At 37.0% G+C, this 24,949-nt stretch overlaps 1 protein-coding gene across 2 annotated transcripts in view; it reads left to right on the forward strand.

The window, feature by feature from the left end:
* Positions 1-223: 223 nt before the first annotated feature.
* Positions 224-24,949, forward strand: part of LOC117378747 (POU domain, class 2, transcription factor 2) — an 83,383-nt gene continuing 58,657 nt past the window's right edge. For both annotated transcript variants that reach the window (XM_033975410.2, XM_055225156.1), the window contains exon 1: positions 224-741. In XM_033975410.2, the coding sequence (XP_033831301.1) occupies positions 642-741 (100 nt within the window). In that variant the 5' untranslated portion in view covers positions 224-641. The remainder of the gene's footprint in view (positions 742-24,949) is intronic.

Here is a 24,949-nt window from a genome sequence, read left to right on the forward strand (position 1 = left end):
TACGCAAATTCTTTCTTGTTAATATTTCGCTTTGTGTTCTACTTCTGATTCCGCGCCTTCTCCAAAAACCAGCCCATCTATGCTACTAAACCAAATCTTTTAGGAGAACCAAAAATAACTATTACAAAGACAGTTTTCAGCGCGGATTTGTCAACAGACTTTTTTTTCCTCGCAAGGCATCAGGTGTGAAATACGAGTCTTATGTGGAGCGTTTGTGGACACGTTTTGAGAAAAAAGATAAACCAAAGCAGCGAAGACGGAGGAGCGGAGCCTTTACGCACAGCCGTCTGGACACAGCCGATGGAGTCTACGGGAGCAGTTTCCCCGAGGATGCCCTTATAGAGACGGTGTGAACCAATATCCAAAGCTGTTTCGCCTTTTTCCTCTTTAAGTCCAGGGACATACGATCCAACGAAACCAAAAAAAAATACACAAATACACACTCCAAGGATGAGATAAGCTAAAGCGAACCAACCCAAAGTCGAATATCACAATACCTCTCTCTCTCGTACACATCGCTACGAACCTTAGGACAAAAAAACGACCCGAAGAAAGGCCAAAGAACGAAGCGAAGGACCACGGGATAAGACTTAAGTGCAAGTAGAAATAAAAACCGACGGGCCCCCGGTCGACAGAGGACCATGTTTGTCCCCCTGCCGGTCCCCTTCGTCTTTCAGAGAACAGCGTCCGACTTCAGCGCTTGGAGACTCAAGTCATCGCTGGCTCCGCGGACCAGCCCCGGTAAGCGCCTTTTCCAAATGCACCGTATAAAATTGCACTTAAACACCGTAACTCACGTAAATCTACACAGATGTTACAAAACTGACAGAATATCGTAAATAAAAGCGTACTTTGTTCCATTTATTGTCACACACACGCTTGCCCCATTCAAATCACCCATTAAGTTTCATTCAAATGTGCTGAAGTCCTCAGCTTAACGCACCCCGCAAATTCAAGTTCATACCGCCTAGCCAAAAAATTACTTGTACATCTAATTATATGCACCACACTCATTTGCCCTGCCTGTACCCTTGTTATAATTTATGTTAAAAAATCACACCAAAACACGAAAAAAACACTTTTATGCATCACCTGAAATTATTCCAGTGATATTTTCTGTATAGATCATTTTAGTCTGATTAATATTGTGTAAAAGTAATTGATTCAGCTATGCAACGTCATGTCCAATCACTTACTTGTAGGTATTGTAATCCCACTTAGCGATGAAATAGTAGCTGCATCCATTTAATTAGTGTCAGTGTCTGATTGTGTCCGCTGTGTCTTTCTAAGTTGGCTCTGTCCTCCATCTCAAACCAGTCTCCTCTCCTTCTTCTCTGGTGGTTCTTGGTCGCTCAAGTTCTGGGCAATATTCATGGTCCTCTATTGATCAGGAATTATTGATCTGGGACAAGAAACTCAATGGGAGAGGAGGAGAAGTTTCATGGTAAACTTTCATCCATGGTGTTGTCCTAGTACATCTCTCTAGCAGCACATCATAATGATGAGTTTTAATAACTCAATAATAAAACATTTTACTTCAAAATGTGATTTATAATTCAAATGTATCAAATCCATATGTAAGTAGTTATCTCTAATAACTAGTTATATGAGCCAACATTTGTAAAACTGACCTCTCTACATGTATGCAAAAGTATTAACTGGTCAGTCCTTAAATCGCAGGCTTGTTCAATTATGCTGAAATGATTAAATTAGTAAGTTATATTAGCCTACTTGTAATTTTCATTTTCACACATTTTGAATATATTTTAATAAACTTGTAAGAAATAACCTTACAATCATACATTTATTTATGCCAAATTTTGTCAAATCACAAACTTTTTATAGTTTGAATTCATTATACTGTTTTCTTGTATTGAAATGGAAACCTTTTGGTGAATGGATTGCGATGACAGAAGGAGACTCAATTAGGGGTATAAGGCGATGTGTCCTCTTCAATATGTATTAATATGATAATATGATGCAGCGTTGCCTCCCAGAATCCCTTGTGGATTCCCCTAAGCAGCATGTATTAGGGCTAATAAAAGCAATGGGATATTTCATTTAAATATTTTTGGACATTCATTAATCTTGTGTGGAAAATTTGAATTATTTCTCCCTGTTGGGCCATATAAAGCTGTTATGTGTTTTGCCTGTAATGAGCGAATGAGGTAGGTTTGTGGATTTTGCAAAGCATGTTTTGTAGTATGTAAAAAAAAATTGAAATTGATAGTATGTTTGAAATTTTGTGTAATATGTGCAAACCGTGTTGCAATTGTTGAGCGCTACTTTTGAAAAATGTGAACCCAGAATAGTAAAACAAAAATCTGAGCCCAGAATGACAACTCCAATCCTGTCACACTCTGTAATGACTCCAATGCATGCTTTGATTTTGTATTAGTAAATGGTCAAATATAGTGTAGCCTTGTATCTATATCTGACTCTTTTTCCCTCCAAAGTTTCTCTCCAATATATGTATTTGTTTACTCATTTGCAGTCTGCTTATATGAAGTCACTTAGAATTATGTCAAACACAGCAGTGTCTGTCAATTTGATCATAAAATTTATAAGCAGATCCTATTTGTGTCTTATCCTTGATGATCGTTTTGGTCACCCACTTTCACAATTTTAAGATAAGTTTTCCTACATATTTTTTTCTATGACCTTATGAGCATTTACAATATGTTGAAATTGGTTGACATCTAAAAGTATAGATTTCAAATAACATTACTGTCAATAATATGTGTACCACCTGTGTTGATTGGTTTCTTAATAAACCATGAAAAAGATATCCCCTACTCCCTTATTTACCTTATTATGCACACAGCAATTAGCATGTTATCACATTTTTACATTTTAAACTTGAAGTGTTGAGGCAGCTGTCTTGTTTTGGTATAGTCCTCATATGTCCTTTCCCCCATTCTCCTATGCATATTTTTCATCTCCCCGGCTGGAAATGCCCCTATGACAGATGCAGGGGTAAGTGCGTTGGGGTAATTCAGCCCATCACTTTAAGTAGGTGTCAGCGCAGAGAAAAACGGTTGGGATTTTTAATGAGTTTCAGCTTGTGGCTCATGACAGGCGACGTATAACCAAACGCAGGCGCTGTTTTGAAGTATGGGGGGCTCCGGAGCAGTGGGGTCAATGTGTGCTGGTCCTTTAAAGAAATTAAACTAAAGGAGATGGAAGAATAGAACAGGACTGCCACCGATGCCATTGCTGCCGCTGCTACTGCTATTGTGAATGAGCGATTGAGTAAATGCATGAATGAATTAAACATGAGAGAGGTGGTCAAACACAGAGTGATTAATAAAACAGTCAAATGAGGCAATGTAGAATAGATAGAAGCGCTGAAGTGGCTGAAAAATGAATGAATGGAGAATGGTAATGAATGAGCATGTTAATATAACGACGAAAGGATATAATCATCAGGGGGGAGAAGGTTTGACTTTGGAAGGCTGAGTAATGGAGATATGGCAAGCCAAATATCACATTTATGAATGAATGATGCTCGCTAAACTCTTGTATTTAAATATTAATACTGTCAGTGGGTACATTTACATGACAGTAAACATCAGATAACTAGAATAATAATTAGATTAGATTTTTGTTGTGTGTTTACATGTAATCAAAAACACAATCAGAAAGAAGTCAGAAAGAAGTCAGATTACTCTGCGGTTACATGCACACTCCAAATCAGATTATTATCAGATTATTTCTGATCATTGTCCCTCTGATTGCTCACATCAAATTGTGCAATTTGCATGTCCTTTAATATCTGATTTCTAGACCTTTAAAATTATTAATCAGGTTTTGGTGAGATTGTAGCCACAGCTACTGACATTCTAATAATCTGATAACTCCAGAAATTAGATAATGTAAAGATAGTCGGTGTTTGTTTACTTCAATGTGTCTTTGTGCACTGATTGGGAATACCTAGAATTGCAATTATCTTTATAGCCTGTTGTGAAACAGATACTATACAGTACAACATACCAGTACTTGGGGACATTTCAGAGGTAAACTGGTTAGCCTTGAATATTTTATGAATTCTCAAAATAAGTGTGCTCTGTTTTTGACATACCTTAAGTGACAAGCACTGACTTGTCTTGCGGAGACCAGTGCATGGCCTATGTAACCATCGTCAGCATAATATTTTGTACTTTTGTACTTTAATATTAATGAATTGATTGTAATAAGCAGTAGTAGATGCCCTTATAGATACACCTTTGAGATCTGTTAGATGTGGATAGGTGATCATAAAGGTAAGAGATTTTAGCAATATATAATGGATAATACTGCAATTATTGTTATGAAGATCAGCCAAATTAAAATATTGAGTGTTATTGTCTTTAACAAAAACTAGAAAACTTCATTGTCATATTTAAAATCACACACAAGTTTAAAGTGATAGTTCTGGACTTTGAAGTATCCATTCAGGTTTTGGGCAATACTTAACCCACCTCTTCAGGCATGATGGAGTGATGTACTTTGATTTGAATATTGTAATTAGGATAATAATAGAAATAATAATAATTTAAAAAAAAATCATGTCAGTATCAGCCATCTCCAATCTATATTTCAAATACCTATAATGCCTTTGTTATTTAACCTACACAGAACATGAATTCGCTACATTCCTCTTTATCAAAAGCGAATTACACAAAATGGTCCGATTTACGTCAATGTTGAAAATACGCATTATGTCATGATTAAAAGCCTAACCTCAATCAACTTTTTTCTCTGTTTAGAAAATCACAGTTCACAGCATCCTCCAAAGCTTTACTTGACCTATTTACAAATGTATTCACCCTGTATTACTCCTTCAGTGAGAAATGTCAAAAAGCCGCATATTTCTTTGAGTATTGCTTGGTTAGCTGCGTTTTATCGGGCTGCGGGTCTTTATTTTCTTTATATGTTTGCTCGTAAGGGAGACTTAACAGGGTCAAAGTGTCTGCGTGGGCTTCGTTTTATTATATATATGTAGCAGGCAAAGCGCATACAGAAATAAACAGCCTCACAGAGCAAAGGTTGAACACTTGTGGTCTTCCTCTTTTCCGTCTGAAATCTCCGGAGAGACGCGGTGAAGATGTGGCGTGTGTCTATGAAATGCTAGCTCCACTCAAGTCCTATTCAGTGAAATGCAAACCTGTTTTTTTTCCCCGCTACTGGTCTAGCCTCCCTGTAGACCGAAGGAGCTTGTTGTATTGGATTTGCCTGCCGTGGTGCGACCAAGGCCCTCTAAGCCACTTTAGCTAAGTCTGTTACTCACTGCGTTTGGTGTGTCCGTGATCCACTGATTTTAGGCGGCTAAAATATACTTTATGCTTGAACGAAATGGATAGCAGGGCATTTTGGTGTTGCACTGTCTCGGGCATGTAATTTCTTATGAGATTTCAGACCCCTAGGCAAGCAGAGTTGTTCTTCTGTTTTAACTGTGCATCACTTAATAATAATAACAACTACACATGTACTTGTTTGTAGTAAATGAGGTTTATAACCGGACTTGACCAGTATTAAACCAGAAGTGCTCATTCTTTCCAGTCAACTAGGGTAGGACTATAAGGAAAGGGTTAAAAATGTACATATGAACTGAAAAGGCACGTGTACCACATTTTGAGAAACCCTGCTCAAAAGACATGGCAGAGAAAAAAAAGCTACTTAATTATATCATTACAAGAAGTAAAAAAAAAAACAACTGTCATTTTCCAGTTGTTTTTACAATAGTGTCCTTTTAATGAATATAGATGCACCCACACATACATACATACATACATACACACATATATATTACACTATACGGAAAGCATTCAAATTGTGCTAATCAAACACTTTAAGTTAAACATTGTATTAAAATAGACAATATATATTGAAAATACTGAAATATAAACCCTGTTCATTTGGTAATGCTGTGAGCTGAGATGGGGTATCAGGATGTGATGGGTTGACGGGGTTCAGGGGGGAGGGGAGAGATGGTCCTAAACAGCAGACGTTAGCAGACACTGGCTCTGCTCCGGATCTCAACCAAAGCTTATGGGGGTCTGAAGAGCACTAGCCTAAGCCTAAACCAACCTAGAGGATTTAACATTTTTTAGTGAAGTTATGCCACAAAAATACTATATGATTGATCATTATTGTACTTCTTCCAACGATGTATAGAAATGCATGATTAGTTAAACTGTTGAATGTAAATGACTTAATGTTGGGTTTAAAGGTCCTATATTATGCAAAATAGACTCTTGTGTGTTTTATGCCATGTTAGAATGTTGTTACATCCTCAAAAACATACCTGGAGTTGTGTTTTGTTTCATTCACATGTTTGAGTAACCTTTTATTATTATTCTCAAAATGCTTTATACTTCCTTGTGATGTCATGTAGTGGTAGTTTTCAAGTTAACTGTCACCTTTTATCTTTTCTTCAGTAGAGGCAATTGGTAGTTCCAGGGCTGAAATCATCCAAATGATCCTAGTGAAGGAATTTGGAGTTAAAAAACACAGTCGAGCACTTTCTGAATTACCACATGACATCACAAGGTGGAACAAAGTGTTTTCAGTTTGAGAGAAGGACGCAGCCTAAATATGCAGGGTTTGTGTGTTAAACATGTGTGAATGAAACAAAACAAAACTCCAGGTATGTTTTTGATGAGGAAACATTATATCATAGATCAGAAAATAGTGTAATATGGGCCCTTTCAAAAGTCATGTTCAGATGTCTTGGCTTTTAAATGTCTTGGTTCAAGTTTAAGTATGTCACAAATTTAAATTAAATTTAAAGTCATGGAAATAATGCAGAAATATTAGCAATACTATTAATAAATAATTGTATTTATCAGCATCTTCTGAGACACACTTTACAAAGGGTTCAGATTTTTAGTAATAAGCTTTTTGACAATAAACAACCACTTTCTCCAATATTTTGCTAGTCTCCCATTGAATATATTTATGATCCTTGCTCATTATGATATCCCATTAGTTATAGCTTTAGCAAAAGTCAGGACCACTCGGACTCCACCTCTGCCCTCTGGCCCCTCTCTGTCCCGCCACAAAAGCAGGTTTAAACGTTCTTTTATTTCGCACTCTGAGCAGTAAAAGGCTTCGGGGGTCCTGCTTGTCCCATATAAAACGTAGCGCTGTCATCTCCACACAGCGTGCACGTGTCTGGATTTATGTGGCTGCTATGAAAAGACTCTTATCCCACTCATAATTATTCACCTCCACTGCAGCTTTATGGTCTGTGCAGCTCAAGAACATTTATTTACTATTACTAACTTTGCACAGCCCTGAATTGTAATAGGAGCGGTTCTCAATATGTGGTGTAGGGCTGTCTGGTACAGTACATGGCTTGAGATAATAATCTGGTGATGTATTTTTCAGTTTAATAGAATTTTGGGTAAAGGTGCGCAATGTAACTTTCATACTGAGAGCGGAGTCACCTCTCCACAGATTTGACCTGTAACTTGGGCTAGTAGTATCACCAGCTTGTCTATATTGAGATAGATATGTGTAATGCCATGTCAGTCTGGCCCAGATGTAGTTTTTAAATTGGCTTAGCTCTGGTTTAGAAATAGTTTAGGCCTTGTTTAGTCCTGGCTCCTACCTGATATGATGCAGACTTTTTATACTGTTATTATATGCCTGTTTCAGTGCTGAGTTTGAACTAGTTTACTTCTCATTTGGTCATGGCCAGATACTCCTGATTTAGTTCTGGCTTAGTTCCAAGTCAACGTGGACCAAGCAAAATCAATTTAATCCTGGTTCAGACCTGATATGATAAGGATTTTGTTAATAGATGATATCAATGGCTTATTTCAAACTTTATAATATTGAATTACCTGGTTTAGCTCTGGCTTTGTCCTGGTTTGGACTTCTATTAAATGGTGTCTTAGTCCAAGTTTAATCCTATTGGTGTCACTGTCTTCTTTTAGTGCTGGTTCAGAAATGGTTTACACTTGTGTTGGTCCTTGTTTAAACCTGGTTCAACCCTAGTTTAGTTCTTGTTTGGCCCTTTTAAACTTCGGTCCATTTACAACTGTACTACCATCCAAATATTTACTGTGGTGGTAGTAGGCGAAACATTTGAGAATCACTGGTTTGTAGTAATTTATAAAAAATGCACGAAGCAAAACAAAACTAAAATCTCCAGTTTGCTAAATGTTTGATTAGTGGTACATTGTTGTTGCTGTGTTTTTGGTTCTTTTTAGCACCATGGGTGGATGAAACTTTTTAAAAAGCGTGAAAAACCCTCTCAAGCAGACCCACACATGAAAGAGTTCCATGCCGCTGGATAACTACCGGCCCTCGCTCCCAGGGTCTCCACCTCGCCGAGCCCAGGAGGAGGGCTTGTGTTTGGGCCACACCAGACTGGGCCCTGCCCTATAGCCCCAGAGCCTGATTTAATTGGCTTTATATTGTGTGTTGTGGTGGTTAGAATCTCTATTGTACAGTATATGTTGTAAAAGTGGATAGGTTAAGAACATTTGAAATTGAACTTCCTCCAATAGGGCAGGAGTCTAAACAAGGAACTTTGTACATTGGGCGGTGTACATTCTAGTTATTAAGTTAATCACAGGGTTAATGATTAAAGTACATACTGATTTAAATATTAAACCACCATGGAAATTAACCAATTCGCCAGGCATGTGAAAGGGAGTCGCCGCCACAGATCTGACTTGTAACTTGGCCTGTTGGCATCATCTGCTTGTTTCCATCATAGGAACAAATAATGATGAATGTAATATATATTGTGGAAGTACCATAACTGTTTAATCTGTTAATTTTATAAATACTACTCATTTAGAAGGAACAGTAAATATGTATTGTCTGACAACAAGCTCAACATTTCAACCTGTACTTTTGTTTCGTTTATGTAACAATAAATCTTTTGTATTAGGCCTTAAGTGTAGCTGTCACATTCTCCAAAGTCACTCACAGTACAGAGAACATTATGTAGAGTACCTTGTTTACTTTACGACAACTCAAACTGGTTTTGCTAGATTTTGGTTCATTGCTCCCTAATTACATGTAACCAGATGTTACTGTTCTACTTAGACCAACCTATTTATATATATGCTTGGAATATACACTTATATAAACTTATAATTATATGCAGGCTTTTTGTTATCCTTCTTTTCTAATCAATACTTAAACTAGTACCTTTGTTTTAAATAAATTTAAATATTTATAGTGAGTGAATTTGGATGACAATATTATAAAAATAGGTAAAAAAAGGTACAAACTACTAATGAAATGGTAAAAGATTGAAGATTCAAGGAATTATTGACATTTGTAATAAGAAAAATTACATTTAGAGCATTAAACAGTAAGCAAGCTATTGTACAAGCTATTTATATAGTCCAAATACTCAGAATGTAAACATATTCACTATTGAGGTACTTTGCAAAAATTTAATTTAATTTGAAAATTTAAACCAAAACATTATTCATTTTGAATTGTGAAAAGTCCTCAACATGTCATTTACTAAAATATTCTATTCTAACAACGCTAATAGCCATGCAAATATTCATGTATATCAAATTTACCTGTATATTGCCCCCATTCACAGCACTGATATAACTCGTCTGCCTTATTTGTGGTCGGACAGAAAGCATCGCATGGACACATTTGATTTGAGAGACATTTGGCTGACCCGTGTTGATCGGACTGCGCGGTTTGTGGGCAGGTGGACAAAGCGATAATTTAATAATTGCGCGGTGAGGTCAGTTATGGATCCGTGAGTCCGAGCGGTGGAAGTGGAGCCTGCAGCTGCCCATTGTGCTATTGGTTTTAACCTTCTGCTTGTATTGATCAGGTGCACTGACTTCTCTCCTCAGGCGGGGTTAGACTCACCGGCTGTAGAGCTATGCAGAGGTTTAGACCTGGTTTAGACCTGGTGTAGACCTGGTGTAGTCCTGGTTTCGTCATGATTTAGACCTTTTTTCTTGCTTTAGTTTTGGTTTTGCAGCAGTGGAACTTTGGACCTGATTTGGATTAGTCCTAATTAAGTCCTGTTTAATTCTTAATAATGCCTGCTTTAGTGGTGTTTAAATAGTTTTATACCATCTTTGGTTTAATCCTGGTTTAGAACAGGTTTGAATATTGCTTATTCCTGATTTAATCCTGGTTCTGAGACCTGCCTCAGATCTACTTACTCTGACTTAGTCCTACTTCAGTCCATGTTTTGTTCTTGTTCAGTCTTGGTTGAGATCTGGGTTTTTCCTGGGTTAGAAGTGACTAACTTGATCCTGGTTAACTTGCCCCTGGTTTAGTCCTAAATCAATCCTGGTTTAGTCCTGGTCTTATCTTGGTTTAATCCTGGTTTAGTCCTCATTCAGTCCTGGTTTAATCTCGTTATCGTTCTTGTTCAGTTCTGGTTTAGTCCTGATTTAGACCTGGTTTAGTCCTGGTTAAGTTCAGTCCGGGTTTTGTTCTTGTTTGGAACCTGGTTTAGTCCTAGGTCAGTCCAGCTTAAGCCCTGGTCTAGTCTTTGTTCCACCATGATTTAGTCCTAGTGTAGTCTAGTCCTAGTTCAGTCCTGGTTTAGTCCTGGTTTAGCCTTTATTCAGCCCTGGTTTAATCCTTGACTAGTCCTGGCTTGACCCTTGTTTAATCCTGCATCCCACAGCTGTCTGTTGTATGCACCATTTTAACCTTTCACTGTTATTGATCAGGCTGCCTCCTCTCTCCTCTGAGCATGTGTTGATATGTAGACTTCCCCGCCCTTATATAGGCGTGTAGTTTACGTGAGGACACCTTCTTAAAAAAGGCCTAACACATGTAGTTATTGGTCGGTGGTGAGTCGCGCTGCTAACGTGATTGCCAATGACAAAGCGTCCAGGCGGGTTTGTTAGCTCCATAATGGGGAATCAATAGACACAACACAGATGTCAATACAACATGCTTTATTGCGTTAAGCTGCCTCGCCCCCTCTGCAGGCTTTCAGACACTTCAACACTCGCTGCAAGAGCATACCCGCACCCGAACCTGTGGAATATCGGGTCAGGAAATAATTTTTAAAAACATTAAAAACTTGTAGTAATTATTGTTGATCTAATTCAGTTTGTATAGATTGGAGTGGCTTGAACGATTCGAGAATTGCGATTTTTCTCATAGGCATTGTGATTAGATCTGCAATTTATGTTTTATTGGTAGCATTCTCTTGAAAGTGCACGTTTTAAACTTGTGCAGAAGAATGGACAATAAGATTGAGATATTAATAGACAAATTAATACAAGAATCCCATTTGTACAGATCTAAACAAAACACCAGGGTTAACCATTAGCATAAGTCTTATTTTGTTGTTTGCAGAGGAAATATTGTCTTTCAAAAACTGCAGCCCATTCAAATTGTGATTTCAATCCTATTGCGATTAATCTTGCTGCCCTACATTGGAGTTTAGAAATTACATAGGCGCAATTGAAAATTTTGTATCATTTGAAAGTATACCCATGCAAAATTTAAATATGTAGTCTATAAAAACTGAAAAATCTGATTAGAAATAGAATTGAAACAAACATCATACCTAAATAAAGGATTTGTAATTTATATTTGTCTTATACTTGAACCTCAACTAAATGTCTTTACATATTGAAATATTCAGTCAGCTAGTCATTTTATTTTACATCAGTGAGTGAACTTTGATATAAGGAAATTGTAATGTTATAAAAAAACATAAAATACATCAAATTGACATTAAGACCTTACCTTAGATCAGAATTAATATAGTATAGACTAATAATTCAATATATATCTTCATACATGTACCTCACCCCATCTTTGTAGTTGATACTGAGTAATTCTATATTCATACACAGTAATCCCCATCTGATTTTACCCAGCCATGGCATTCTTTTGAACACATTTCCATACATTTCCGGTGCGGTCTATATTATGCACATATGTAGCGCTTTTATCCTCACACAAACCAACATGAGTGCTGTGTCCTCTGCTCTTTTGGCTGCTTTCATTACCATTACTTTACATTGAGTCTATTTCAGAGGACAGGGTTTCTAACAATGCCTACTTTGAGTATTACCTTGAAGAAACATGTATATTATGCGCCTATTCATTCCCAAGGCCACATAATGTAATGCATACTATGGCTACAGCTGCATTAAGTCTTATATATGCAAGAGAAGCCAAGCAGGATACTAGCATCAAAGGCTGGTGGTATTCAGTACATTGGAACAAAGCGTACGAGAAAAGGATTTTGTCTACATTTAAAATAGAAAACAAGTCAGATAATGTATTTTCCCCTGGCTTTAATGCATTAAAATGAGTAGGGAAGTGGTGTTGGGCGGTTGTGCAAAGTTATGACTATCCATGGTTGCAGGAAGAATAAATTAATGAATACGCTTACATCGGATTATTACCATTATATCACTCTATCTCTAATTACTATGAAGAGTTTCTGACTGTAACTTGGTTTAAAATGGGCCAAAGATCTATCATTTGATGTTTTGAAGGTTACTAACCCACAAGAATATCTGGGTAATCTACCTTTAAAATGCCATGCACTACCTTCTGCTACATGTTAAATAAATATTTACACTCACACACTTACAGTCAAAAATAATGAAACTCAGATACTAGTCAAAACTAACTACCGGTAGTATTGAAACTAGATACTCATTTGAGCAAGTATTGATACTAAAAGTCACATTTACAGGACAGAAATTAATCTTTGTTGAGTAGCTTTAGAATGATCTTGAGCTGTATTAGAACTAACATAGACTAGTATATGTCCCTAGAGTTTACACAGATATAAGGCCACATGGTAAAAGAAAGTACTAAAATTTAATGTTGCAAATCACATTCTATTGCCTATTATAATCGTGGTATCGGAATCGGTATGGAGCATTGAGTCTATTCCTTATTATGAAAAATCAAGTTTGAAATTTTTGTATCGTGACAACACTAGTCTATAGCCATATGTTTCTTTACCACCTTCCTATAACTCTGCGGGGAGGCACCTTTTGTCTTTGTTCGTGATGAACTCATTGCAGTCCCCCGCTGTGCAAAATAAATAAATAAAAACATAAAGCATCCACCTGCCTTAAACCTGCATCGAAACCAGTTGACCTCCTCTTCCCCTCTCCACTGCTGTCCATGCGTCAGCCCACCCGAGCAGCTCAAATGACCAGCGTTACCACAGAAACATGCATAGACCATTAGCTACACATGAGCGAAGGGACTCGAGGTAAAGATCGTCCTCCTATACGCGCTCACAATGGACAGTCATCTTAGCCACTGCGCACTTGATGGCCACAAAAGACCATTAAGGGCTAAATTGTCTGTGCTTCGAGTCGTGCATTTGACTGCCCTGTGTCTGTGCGTGTTCACCGATCATATGGGGAGTGTGTGGGGGGGTTGGAGTGCATTTTGTGTCCTTGTAAATATGGTTTCTGTCTGTAATTCACTGTGTACGTGTGCAGGGAGATTGGTGTCCTGTGGTCCTCAGTGATTTTTCTTACAGAGTTGGGGAAACTAGACAGAATTTTGGTCAGTTGAGAGTATAGTGCAGGTTAAAAATGAAATGTTGACTTTATTTGAATTTATTGTGTTGTCTTTTCCCCTTTATTTTTTGTAGATCAAACTATTTAAATTAAAATCTTATTTTTTCAATTTGGATATGTTAACTCCACTTAAAAAAAAAAAAAAAAAAACACCCTGTAATCTAGTCTATAGTCTGGGAGAGAGACATTCATATTAGATATATATTGTGATAAACTATTACTACTATTACTACATGCTATTTCAAGTTACCAGTTTATTCAAACCGTTGCTTGAATAAAACATTGTAGGAATCTTGCCAGTGCATGTAATAAAATTGTTGCCCCTGATGCCTCATCTCATGGTGTATATAACTAGACCAGTGTCCCATTTTCACCTGTGCTAAATAATGGCCTTGTCCAGTGGGGAACCTGAGCTATGGAGCAGAGCCCTGGACAAGGAACACACTCACTCAGACCACCATGATTCCCCTTTTTGTCCTACAAGAACCTCGGACATCAATAGGTTTTACCCATATATACAGTATATGCCATAAAGAACGCACTTGACTCATAGCTTAAATTCCTCCTCTGCAGCCCTCCTTCACCAATACACTATAATAGTAACTCACAGTGTTGGGCTGGCAGGCCATTGGGTTAGTTATAAGATATGACAGGACAGCAAAAGGTGGTTCCTGTTATTAGTGACTGATGTAATGTCAACTTAAACCTTGTGTCTTCAATTAAAGGCCCTTTCCTTGTTTTTTTCCACATACTTGAGCAAAAAATGTCTTGTCCCAGTACAAATATAATGTATAAGCAGCTCTTAAGGTCAAAATAAGTTTGTAGTGTACTATCCGCATCAGGAAGTGCTCATTAGCTTGCTAATTTTTGTTGCTTTGCCGTGACATCAAAACTCTTTTCTGACCTCTGAGTTAATAAGTCCTTTTCACAACTTTTATTGTGGTGAATAATTGGGATTCTCGAAGTGCATAAGGTAAGTGAGGAATAACTTTTGACCACTGCAAACCACTGTAAAAAATCTTAAGACTGGACATGTTCTGATATAGTTATAAGGTATAGAAGTACTTTTTGTAGTTGGGAGATATTTCTACTTCTGTCAAAGACCATTGAGGTATCTTGGCAGGGAGAAGTTGATCCAAAGATGTAGCCAGCTATGACCAGAAGCAATGTATTGTACTGGAATGTCCTCAGTGTAGTGACCACTATTATAGTAAGAGTTGGTGGAGCCCTTTTCAGATATGGAATAGCATTTAGGCTTTGTCCTTTCTCTGCACTATCATTGGGTCTTTGAACAAGCCACTCAAAGTTTCTCTCTCATTTCTTTCAACCATGTCCAGATGCAATCATCCAGGTACTAAAAAATAGGATGAATCAGAGAGAAGAGACCTCTGCCATCACTGTTGGAAACTTTGGTCCCATCTCACAATGATACAATTTTCAGTACATAGTCTTTAACATTTCAGTCATTGATGCATTTGTTTTGATTTGATATTGTCTGAAAATAAAAAGTGAAGTCAAATTAATAATAATTTTTGTAGTCAAATAGTCACTGCTCATTTTTTTTTCAATTAGTCAAGCTATTATTTCTCTTGTACATTGATATTTTACCGTCACGTTTAACAGTGAAGTTAAAAACATAACATTTCACTTTTAGATATGTATTTGTATTTAAGAACAAAGCATATTTTAATTAAAACTACAAATCGTTTATTCCTTTTATGGCATTTTCATTTAAAGCAAAATTATTATTATTTTTCTTTCTACCATGTTATAATGTTATTCCTTCATCAAAAACATGCCTGAAGAGGTTTTAAATGTTTAGATGTTTAGATGTTCATGCATGTTTGAGCATTTTAGTGATCTGTCCCATGCCCCATTTGAACCATTCTTATGGTTAACTGCAAGATTCTCTGCAATGCTCAGCCCACAACCCTACATCATCCACGCTCCTACATGACAATTGTTGATAAATATACAAAGACACGATACAAATCTGTACACAGCAACTTTACAAACCTGATGCAATGTGCAGTAGTTTCATCAGCAGAATGCAAAAAAAAAAAAATGTGTTAGTAACTTGCTAATAAGGTTAACCTTCTCAATAGTTTCCATATTGCAGACATTCAAATAGCTTTTTAAATTCAACTCAGATTCATCTATTTAACCAGGTTGTACAGTATTGTAACAGTCTATCAAACTAACTCTACCAAAACTATTTACAGGTCTACTATTTCCAGTGACAGTTGACTATGGCTGCACTGACAGTGAGAGATTGAAGGCAGCTTAAAACTTTGTGCCAAATTGGTTTCCCGACCTGTGCGCCCCGAGGAATAGGATGAGGATTTGACTCTGTACATTTCACAGTGAGGAAAGTTGAATGTTTTCTCTGTTAATCCTAGATCAAGATAAACTCCAGTGTAATCTATAATCTGTATATCTATGACCCCAGACATGATCATTGCTATAGGGAAACTCCGCAGGGCTGTGTCTGAGAAGCTTGCAGTAACTTACAGGAGAATTGATGGACAAAAACTGACGTAAGTGCACTGTGTAACTTTTCTGATGTGATGCGCTACCTGCTTGTTTCCATGGAGATTTTATTGCTTTGCCTGGAATATTCCACAATATGTCTTATCTATCTTGCATTTAAAGCTTTAACTGCAAAAAATACATTGAAAAACACAAAGTGGTCTTCAGTATTACCATTTAGTGATATTACCTGTTTATTTTTACCGTGATAGGTCTTCTTTACTTAGATCATGCTTGTCACCATGGACCTAGAGAAGTGTAATGCCATACAGTGGTACATTCCAGGTAAAGCAATAACAATTTCATGAAAAGAAGCAGATGCCAAACCCTAAATAGAAAAGAACTGCACTACAACAGTGAATCACATAATTATTAGTAATGTAAACCTCTAATATATCCGAAATTAAAAGTATTTTATTTGAATCACATAGACAAAGATTGATCAAACATTCGTGAATCACTTGAAATACATTGGGTGAGTATATGGTGAGGGGAAACAACTTTAACATGGCCTAAAAGCTCTGATTTTGCATAACAGGTTTGCTTTACATGTCATGCCTCCAGTGATGTTAATCCCTATCATTTTCACACTTTGTAGTTTATATATTTGCTTGATTGTGTTGTGGTTGCATGAGTGAGTTAGGACCAAGAGCTGACAAATTATACACTGAAAGGCGGAAGATGGAATTTGAAATGGTTTAAAGAAGATTCAGACTTTTTATCCATCTTAAAATGTTACTTACTCATGCGTTCAATTTGTGGATAAAGGTCTTTTACTTTAAGTGGGGTGCATTTATGTCCTTATCCTCTTTATCTGTGAATCCATGCATCTTTTTGAGCTTGCATCTTCTCCTATCTCTAAAACCGCCCTCATCTTTTCCCTCTAAAATACTCAAGTGCTGGTCTTTTGTACCGCGCAGACATCTTGAATGAATAGAGAGGAGTTAAAGTTAATGAATATACTGTATGCTCTGAATACATTCACACAAGGCTTTTGACAGCGCTGCGCCTGGCTCTCAACTCGTACAAGGCCGGGGGGATAAGAGGACCACTCACTCCTCTCCATTTCCTCCTTTACATTTGACTGTGGAGTGTTTGCATGTTTATGTGCGACGCAGTAATGTAATCCGGTTTTGTAGCACCACAGGGACGCTCTATGTCCACAATCATGCATTACAATATAATAAATAGAGAAATAGAAAGGTCTATGAAAAATAAATACAATTGTAAGAAAAAGGAGTAACCCGGTGAGCAATGACTTGGGATGCTAAAAGACTCACATCAGGCTCGCACAATGGCTTAGTAGTTCAGAATAGAGATGATGTATGACCAAAAACGTATGTATCGTATTGCACTTATTGCCTTCGAGATATACATTTGAATATTGAGTATCTTGTCTATATATATATATATATATATATATATATATATATATATATATATATATATATATATATATATATATATATATATATATATATATTCAGTATCTTTTTTAGAAGAATGCCAAAAAATAATAAAACTAAATCTAACTTCAAACTCAACCACGACTTCTATAGGTAGGTGTTAGCACTTTTTTTCTGCTAGAGTGCTAAAATAAATCTTACTATTGTGATGATAAAAACAATCTATAGAGATTTTAGCAAGATTGTGAGGACTTTCTATGTGCGTAGTTTTGATTGTTCTCCTTTTTTCCACCTTCAACCTAAAACGTATAGTTGGCAAAATCCTCTAGCTAAAGTTAGTCCTGGCCAATTTAGAAGTTTTTTTGGTTCATAGAACAGTTTTATTCAAACACTTCTGGTTCCCAATGAATTAATCATTTTGCCCTTGCTCCATAATTAGTCTACTGTTCCTTTCCCCGTTTTTCAATATATATTTATTTATGATTTGTTGCAATGTACTTGAGGTTGTGTCTTTAAAAAGCACTGCTCTCTCTTTTGAGTTGTGCTTTTGCATTCCTGTTTCTAGGCAAAACTCCTGTCCTGCCACCAACAGTGCATCTGATACATTTAGCTAATAAAGTCAGATGACACAAGTGGGGTTGGTTTGATTGGATTTCATCTCTTTTGTCCCTTTCTCTCTCCATTCAACCCTCTTGGCCGGTGGTAGGTGGCATTTTGGGTTTAACCAAGGGAGAGATTTAGACCCTCCCAATTTAATTTACGGGACAGGAGTTATGGTAATGAACTTGGGACAGGAGGGGGACAGAGGATGTATGTTTTGTGGGGGGAGGGGCGATCTTACCTCCAAAAACGTCCTTGCTTGCTTGTCTTATTAAGGGTTAAAATCTTTTGCTTGGTGGGCGGGAGGGGTGGTAGATGTACTCACAGAAGTAAAGTGACAACAATAGTGGGACACAGAGAGGAGGTGGAGGGGAAGAATACATGGGCTTTGGGTTTGTCTCTTTTTAATAAATGTGAGTGCTTTGCTTAGTGCTTCACTGCGAGGCTAGCCCCCTTCGCACATGGACATACAGCCACTTACCCCAGACTCATTTTCACCAACATATGCCGAGCTCAAGGGCTTTTAGAAGGTGTTTTCTGTCCGGCCTCCACAGCTGAGGCTAGGCCCTAATTGAACTATCCACCAAAACAGCCACCGTAATGAAATGCTGCTATTCTGTTTTTCTGGCTATACTTTATATAATGTGCACCAATTTTTCCCCCAAAGCTTACAACGCATGAAAACCGTGGTTGACCAAAAATGCCCTGAAATTACATGGGAAGCAAAACATATTTATTCATAGGGCTACACGATATGAGGTAAAGATGCGATATTCGATAACTCTGTTTATATCGTGATGTTATTGAAATATTTTAATATACTTTTAGCACAATAGGTTCAGATAATTAAAAACAAAAAACATGCCTTCGTTTACTAGCCAGAGTGGGTCAAAATAAAAACTTGACAGAGACTAACCCAAGTCTCATGCTGGACCTATTAAGGAAAATCATGTATTTTGTTTCCATTTTACTTGGTACACTTGTGTACAAAGTGTTGTGATACATTTTCTTTTCCTTTTTTTGCAATGTCAATCACTGCATCAGCCAATATTGCAATATCAGTGTTTTTGCAATATTTAATTCTCTGGGGGTAAGCTACTTCTGCATACACAGCAGTGCTACAACAGATGCATGGACAAAAGCATGGATACCAATGTGTGCCAACTGCACCTTCAAATACCACCAATCTACTCCTGTCTTTCTTGGAGCCAGATCACGATTTCGATTTTGTCATCATTCTTGCGACCTTAGTATCTTGGATGCCTTGAAGAGGTAACTAAAGTCACCTCCTTCGTCTAAAAGTTATCTCTTCATTGTCATTTGTCAAATCCACCTGTGACACAAAAAAGTGTCTTTGTTTGAGCAGAGAGTTGCATTCAAAAGACAATTATCTCAATTTTACAAAAATAGTAAATCTTTACAAGAATGAGATCACAATTGGATTTTAACCACCATATTGTCCAGCCCTACAGCAATCACACATTCTTCATTAAATATTCATACATAGACTAGGTAGGTGACGCGTCTTGCCCATATACACAGCAGTATGCATTGGTTATAGCGGGTATCTTCTGGTACCTTCTAGTTTGTGGGTATCGCTGTACCGTTGAGCCACCCAATTTCTTCCTTACATGCAGCTAATCTAAAATCAACTATTGAAACTAATTCTAGTTATTTACTTTAATACAAGCTTTGCTTTTATTTTGTTGGCCATTACCCTCATGATATCTTGAATATTGACTACACGCTGTTATCTTAAGGTTTTGTATTTTGACAGCTAAAATGGCACTACTCTTATGCAAAGAAATTACCCTTTGACAGCTAAAACGCAGAGAGATCAAATCCTTATCATTTCTCCTGAAGCTTCGGACAGGCCTGGCATTTTCCACCATTAGCCTGCAGTGTAGCCGCTGGGAATATCTTAAAGTATGCCCATTTGAGTCTCTCCACTTATCTATGACGAATAAGAAAATTACACCTTCAAACAACAAAATAGACACGTCTGTTTTCGAGTGTTTCAAAAAGCAGCCAAACCATCTCATGCATTAGAGCGGCTGCATCCAGATACTTGTAGTAAATTACTCCGGCTTCAAAATGGCACTCACTATGTTTATGTCCATGAGAATTTTTTTTCCATTGAATAGTTTATTTTAAGACTTTTAGTGCATCTTTTCCGGTGTTTTCTGTATTGTAGAAATATACCAGGAAATGTGCGGTGTTTATACTAAAAGCAAATGGAGTTGTAAAATGCATTTATGAATGTTGCGAGCATGTTTGTGTTATGGGTTTTACCAACTGAGTGAAAGCTTTATGCACAAAATGTCCAATTTCTATATAATGCAACTGAAAGGATAAATCTAGTAGAGATCTGAATATGGTTGGATAAATATTTAAAGCTTGTTTTTTATTGCATTTGAGAGATTTTGTTGCTGCAAATGCAGCTGCTTGTACGTCTTATGGCCAACTTGTTGGTGTTATATTATTGTGTTTTTTACAACATTCAATACTTGTACTTGATGAGGAGTACTAGTACTTCAGTTTAAGATTCAGTAGTTGCAGTATTTTATTTCAGTGTGTTTGTTTATTTGGTATATGCCATTTCTAGCTTTGCCCCAAATCCACTATCTAATACATAGAAGAATATAGCTGATTATAAACAAACTAAAACAAGGTAAAATTTATGATACAGCGTCCACCACCTGCTCATCTCCATGGAGAATTTATTGCTTTAAATATGTTACACAGAATGGCATTAAGCTTGTTTACAAGTTTAGAAATCTCCATGGACACCAGAACACCTCGAAGCACCAGAAAAGTTAAGTATTGCATCTTTAATATATTTGTTTATTTGATCATTTTAAATTGTAACTTTGAACTTACTTCCCCTCAGCATTATGGGATTAGATTGTCTTTTCCTAGTCTTCACCCCCATTTCACACTTAAATCTCATCCAATAAAGCCTGATGTGCAAAATATACATTATAATGGATTTGTAACCTAAACTGGGTTCTTCACTGTATTTGCTATTATGCCAAAAATAAATTATTTCACTGTTTTCTATGAGCCACATCATAATTGTATCTCAATTTATGCAAAATGTTACCTTGTAGAGGTAACTTAAGTCATCTGTTTCTTCTTCTGAAAGTTCAGACAAGTTCATTACAATTGGTTAAATCCATTTGTCTCAGTGTATTGTGTTTTAGCATAGAGCTACAATATGTGAAATTGAAATGTGAATTGCAATAGGGTGATTTATTATATTATATATAATATTTTATAGTATATTGTTAGAGGAATAAGATCACAATTCAGTTTTCATCACCATATTGCCAAGTTCTATTGTGAAATTTATGGCAAAGATCAGTATATAACCTCTTCTTATATGTTCAGTGACCTGCAAGTCAAAATGTCCACTGCCTTTGTCCACTAACCTTTGCTAGTATTATAAGCGTAATCCTCTCTGTCCACTGCATCTTTTATGATGTTTGGGTGTACGATTGAGTGAGTGTGCCCGACTGCAGCCAGAGCTTTAGAATATGTTAAATATCAATGAGCCCGGTCCACACTGCTTTGGACAACATGCACTAATGTATGAATATTTCACACCACTCTCTCACGTTTGGGTTGGAGATTTGGGTTCAAATATCCCAAGGTCTTCCCTCAGAACACAAACATAAACTGTAAAGATATAGTTGAAAATAGAAGTAACTTTTTATATGGAGTGTTGAGAGCGCTGCCCTGTATCTCATTGTTTAAAAGTATTTGCACTAGAAGCCATGAATTCATCGGTTGCTTATGTTCTTAAGTACAGTATAAAACAATTGATAACAGAGATTGACAACTACTTCTAGTAATACTACATCTGCTGCTACTAATATGTGTAGCATTTTTTCAACTACTTTTAGTACTACTACTGCTACTACTATGACTTACTTCTACTAGAACTACTACTGCTACTTCTACTATTTCTACTACTACTGTCATCAGCCTGGAAAACCAAGTAATTCACTATGCTAGATTACAGATATTACCATTTGTGAAGAATATAAATGCTTTAAGTCAGGGGTGTCCAAACTATGGCCCGGGGGACAAATGCGGCCCTCAGACCAATTTTTAATGGTCCTCAGGCCTTCAGTTGATCTGGCCCAATTGATCATAATTTGTACTTTTTACTGCAAATTTGAGTAATCCTACCAGTATAACCTAAATAACATCACATTGCATTGTCATACAGACCTACTATTAATATTCCAAGCCTTATTTAAAGTATATTAAACGCACTCATCTGAATTATCCACTGTGTTGACCACTGGTCTGTGGCCTTCTATATATATATATATATATATATATACACATACATACATATCTACTGTTACAAAATAATATAAATGCTATCAGTCAAACCACCAAGGACCACCAGCATGCACCAGCCTATTGTAGTGGGCTATACAGTTCTAGCCCCTCGTCTAAACCGGTTTAAGGCCTGATCTTCTCTGCATGATGTAAAGCAGTCCAGCTCCTTTGTAAAGTTGAGTTTTATTCCTCCTCAAATCCTACGATCCTCACGAACAGTTTCAGACATAATCGCCTCCCTCCCCACGGCTCCCCTCTCCTCTGCACTGTACACACATTTACTACATCTGATAAAACAGGAAAAAAAACTGATTTTACTCTAGTGCTTATCGCGGCCCCTCCTCTCGGCTCCTCTATCCTCTTTTTATGATCCCTTCTTCAGCAAAGGAGTGAATGAAATTAATCTGTGGCGCCCCTCCCTTGTCCCTTTGTGCATAGAGCTCTGTAGGAGGACTTCTTTATTTTGGATAGGAAAGTGCATGGACCATAGCTTATAAGAAGAATAAAGCAACATAAAAATAATGGAAATCGTCTATTAAAAAAATGCAAGCTTGCACATTGTAGAAACATTTGAAAAAGCATACTTGAAAAGCTTGCAGAAAAATAAGTTGGTTTTATAGACACAGTTAACTTCACTCTTGATTTACCATATACAGTAAGTACATTTGATGATGTATCAATCAAATCTATGGCCATTTATTATTTCTATTATTATCACGTCTTCTCCAGCTGTTTCTCTGGTGCACTGTGATTACAAGTAATGGTAAATTTCAGTTAGAAATCCTAATTGTACAAATGAAAAAAGTAGAGCATTCAATGATACCAATATTTCAGTTCTTCCCCAGATTTATAATAGACATACTTTACCTTTATTTACTTACTGCTACTACTGCTACGACCACTACTATTGCTACTACTACTACTACCGCTACCATCACTACTACCACTGCTACTACCTAGGGATGCCCCGATCCAGCTTTTCCAGTTCTGATTTCAATACTATAGCTTTAAGTATCTGCCGATTTCAGATATCAACAGATACCAGTATAGAATCTGAAAATGGCATAATTTATATGGCCAACCAGGATATCAACTGAACCCATATTTGGAAGACGATATTATATATTATAACTGTCTTGGATTGGTGCGTCCTTAATATTACTACCATTTCTTTATGCACAACTAAAAGCCAAGCTACATTTAGTCAGTACAGTATAGTGCCTTCCTCTGCCTCTGTGTTAGACACTGATGTAACTCTGCTACTACTGCTAGTTCAACTACTACTGGTACTACTACTGCTACTACTACTACTACTACTACTTCTAGAACTCTACTACTACTATTTAATTCACATCCAAAACCCGGGCCACATTCAGTCAGTCCAGTACTGTGCTTTCCTCTGCCTCTGTGTTAAGCATTGATAAATATCTTTCATAAATATTAATCACTGGGTTTTGTCATAAACTGCCTCGATCCATCAAAACAGAAGACATTACGTTCCTCGCTTCACGCCCGTTTATGGAGGTTACATGGAGACGTTTGATTTCCGACGCGGGATCTGCCATTTTCGCTCCAATATCTAAACAAATCTATACCAAATCCCGCTGCTCCGCGCCCAAGTCGACATCTGACAAACTGCTGGTTCTTCGTCTCTTCTGCACGCCTCAATCAAGACTCTGATAGGGATCTGGACCAGGACTAAACCAGGGCTCAGCTGGTGAATACAAACCAGGACTAAACCAGGACTAAACCAAGAATAAACCAACATTAAACAAGACTAAGCCAGGACTGAAATTGTGAATCAAAACTAGGACTAAACAAAAAAAAAACAGGGACAGAAATGCTGAATCCATTTAGGACTAAGCAAGAACTGCATCAGTACTAAACTGAGGTACATCAGAGTTAAACTAGGACTAACCCAGGACTGAAATTTTGAATGCAAAGTAGGACTATATGACTTAACCAGAACTTAAATGTGACTAAAAACTAGGACTAAACAAGGACTACCCCACAACTGAAATCATGAATCTTAACTAGGATTATAGGATTAAATTAAACTTAAAATAAACCAGGACTAAACCAGGGCTATAGGGTTATAATGAATCCAATGTAGGACTGAAGTACTGAACTGGGACCATGTACACGGACTAAACCATCAAAATATTATAATGTAACTATAGGCTAACATACAGGCTAAAACCAAGATAAAACCACAGACAAAACCACAACTATACCAGGTCCAAACTAGCAATACAGAGTGACTCAAGTAAGACTAAACCCTTGTGAATCCAGGACTATATCAAGATTCAACCAGGTCTGAACAAGAACCGGGTTAGAACTAAACCAGGCCTTTCCAACACCAAGTAACCTAATTTAATTCAGATCAAAACCAGTACAAAGAAGCTGTTCCAAACCAAGTATCCCAAGTACTTCCAATGGTCTCTATCCCACATTTTTGAAAATCGTTATAGGAACCATTTCTATGACTTGCATATCTGTATTGATCTGGTCTTCTGATTATTACTCGACATCTCAATTCACCAAATCTGCTCT

This window comes from Periophthalmus magnuspinnatus, chromosome 11 (genome assembly GCF_009829125.3).
Source record: "Periophthalmus magnuspinnatus isolate fPerMag1 chromosome 11, fPerMag1.2.pri, whole genome shotgun sequence".
Taxonomy (NCBI): Eukaryota; Metazoa; Chordata; class Actinopteri; order Gobiiformes; family Gobiidae; genus Periophthalmus; species Periophthalmus magnuspinnatus.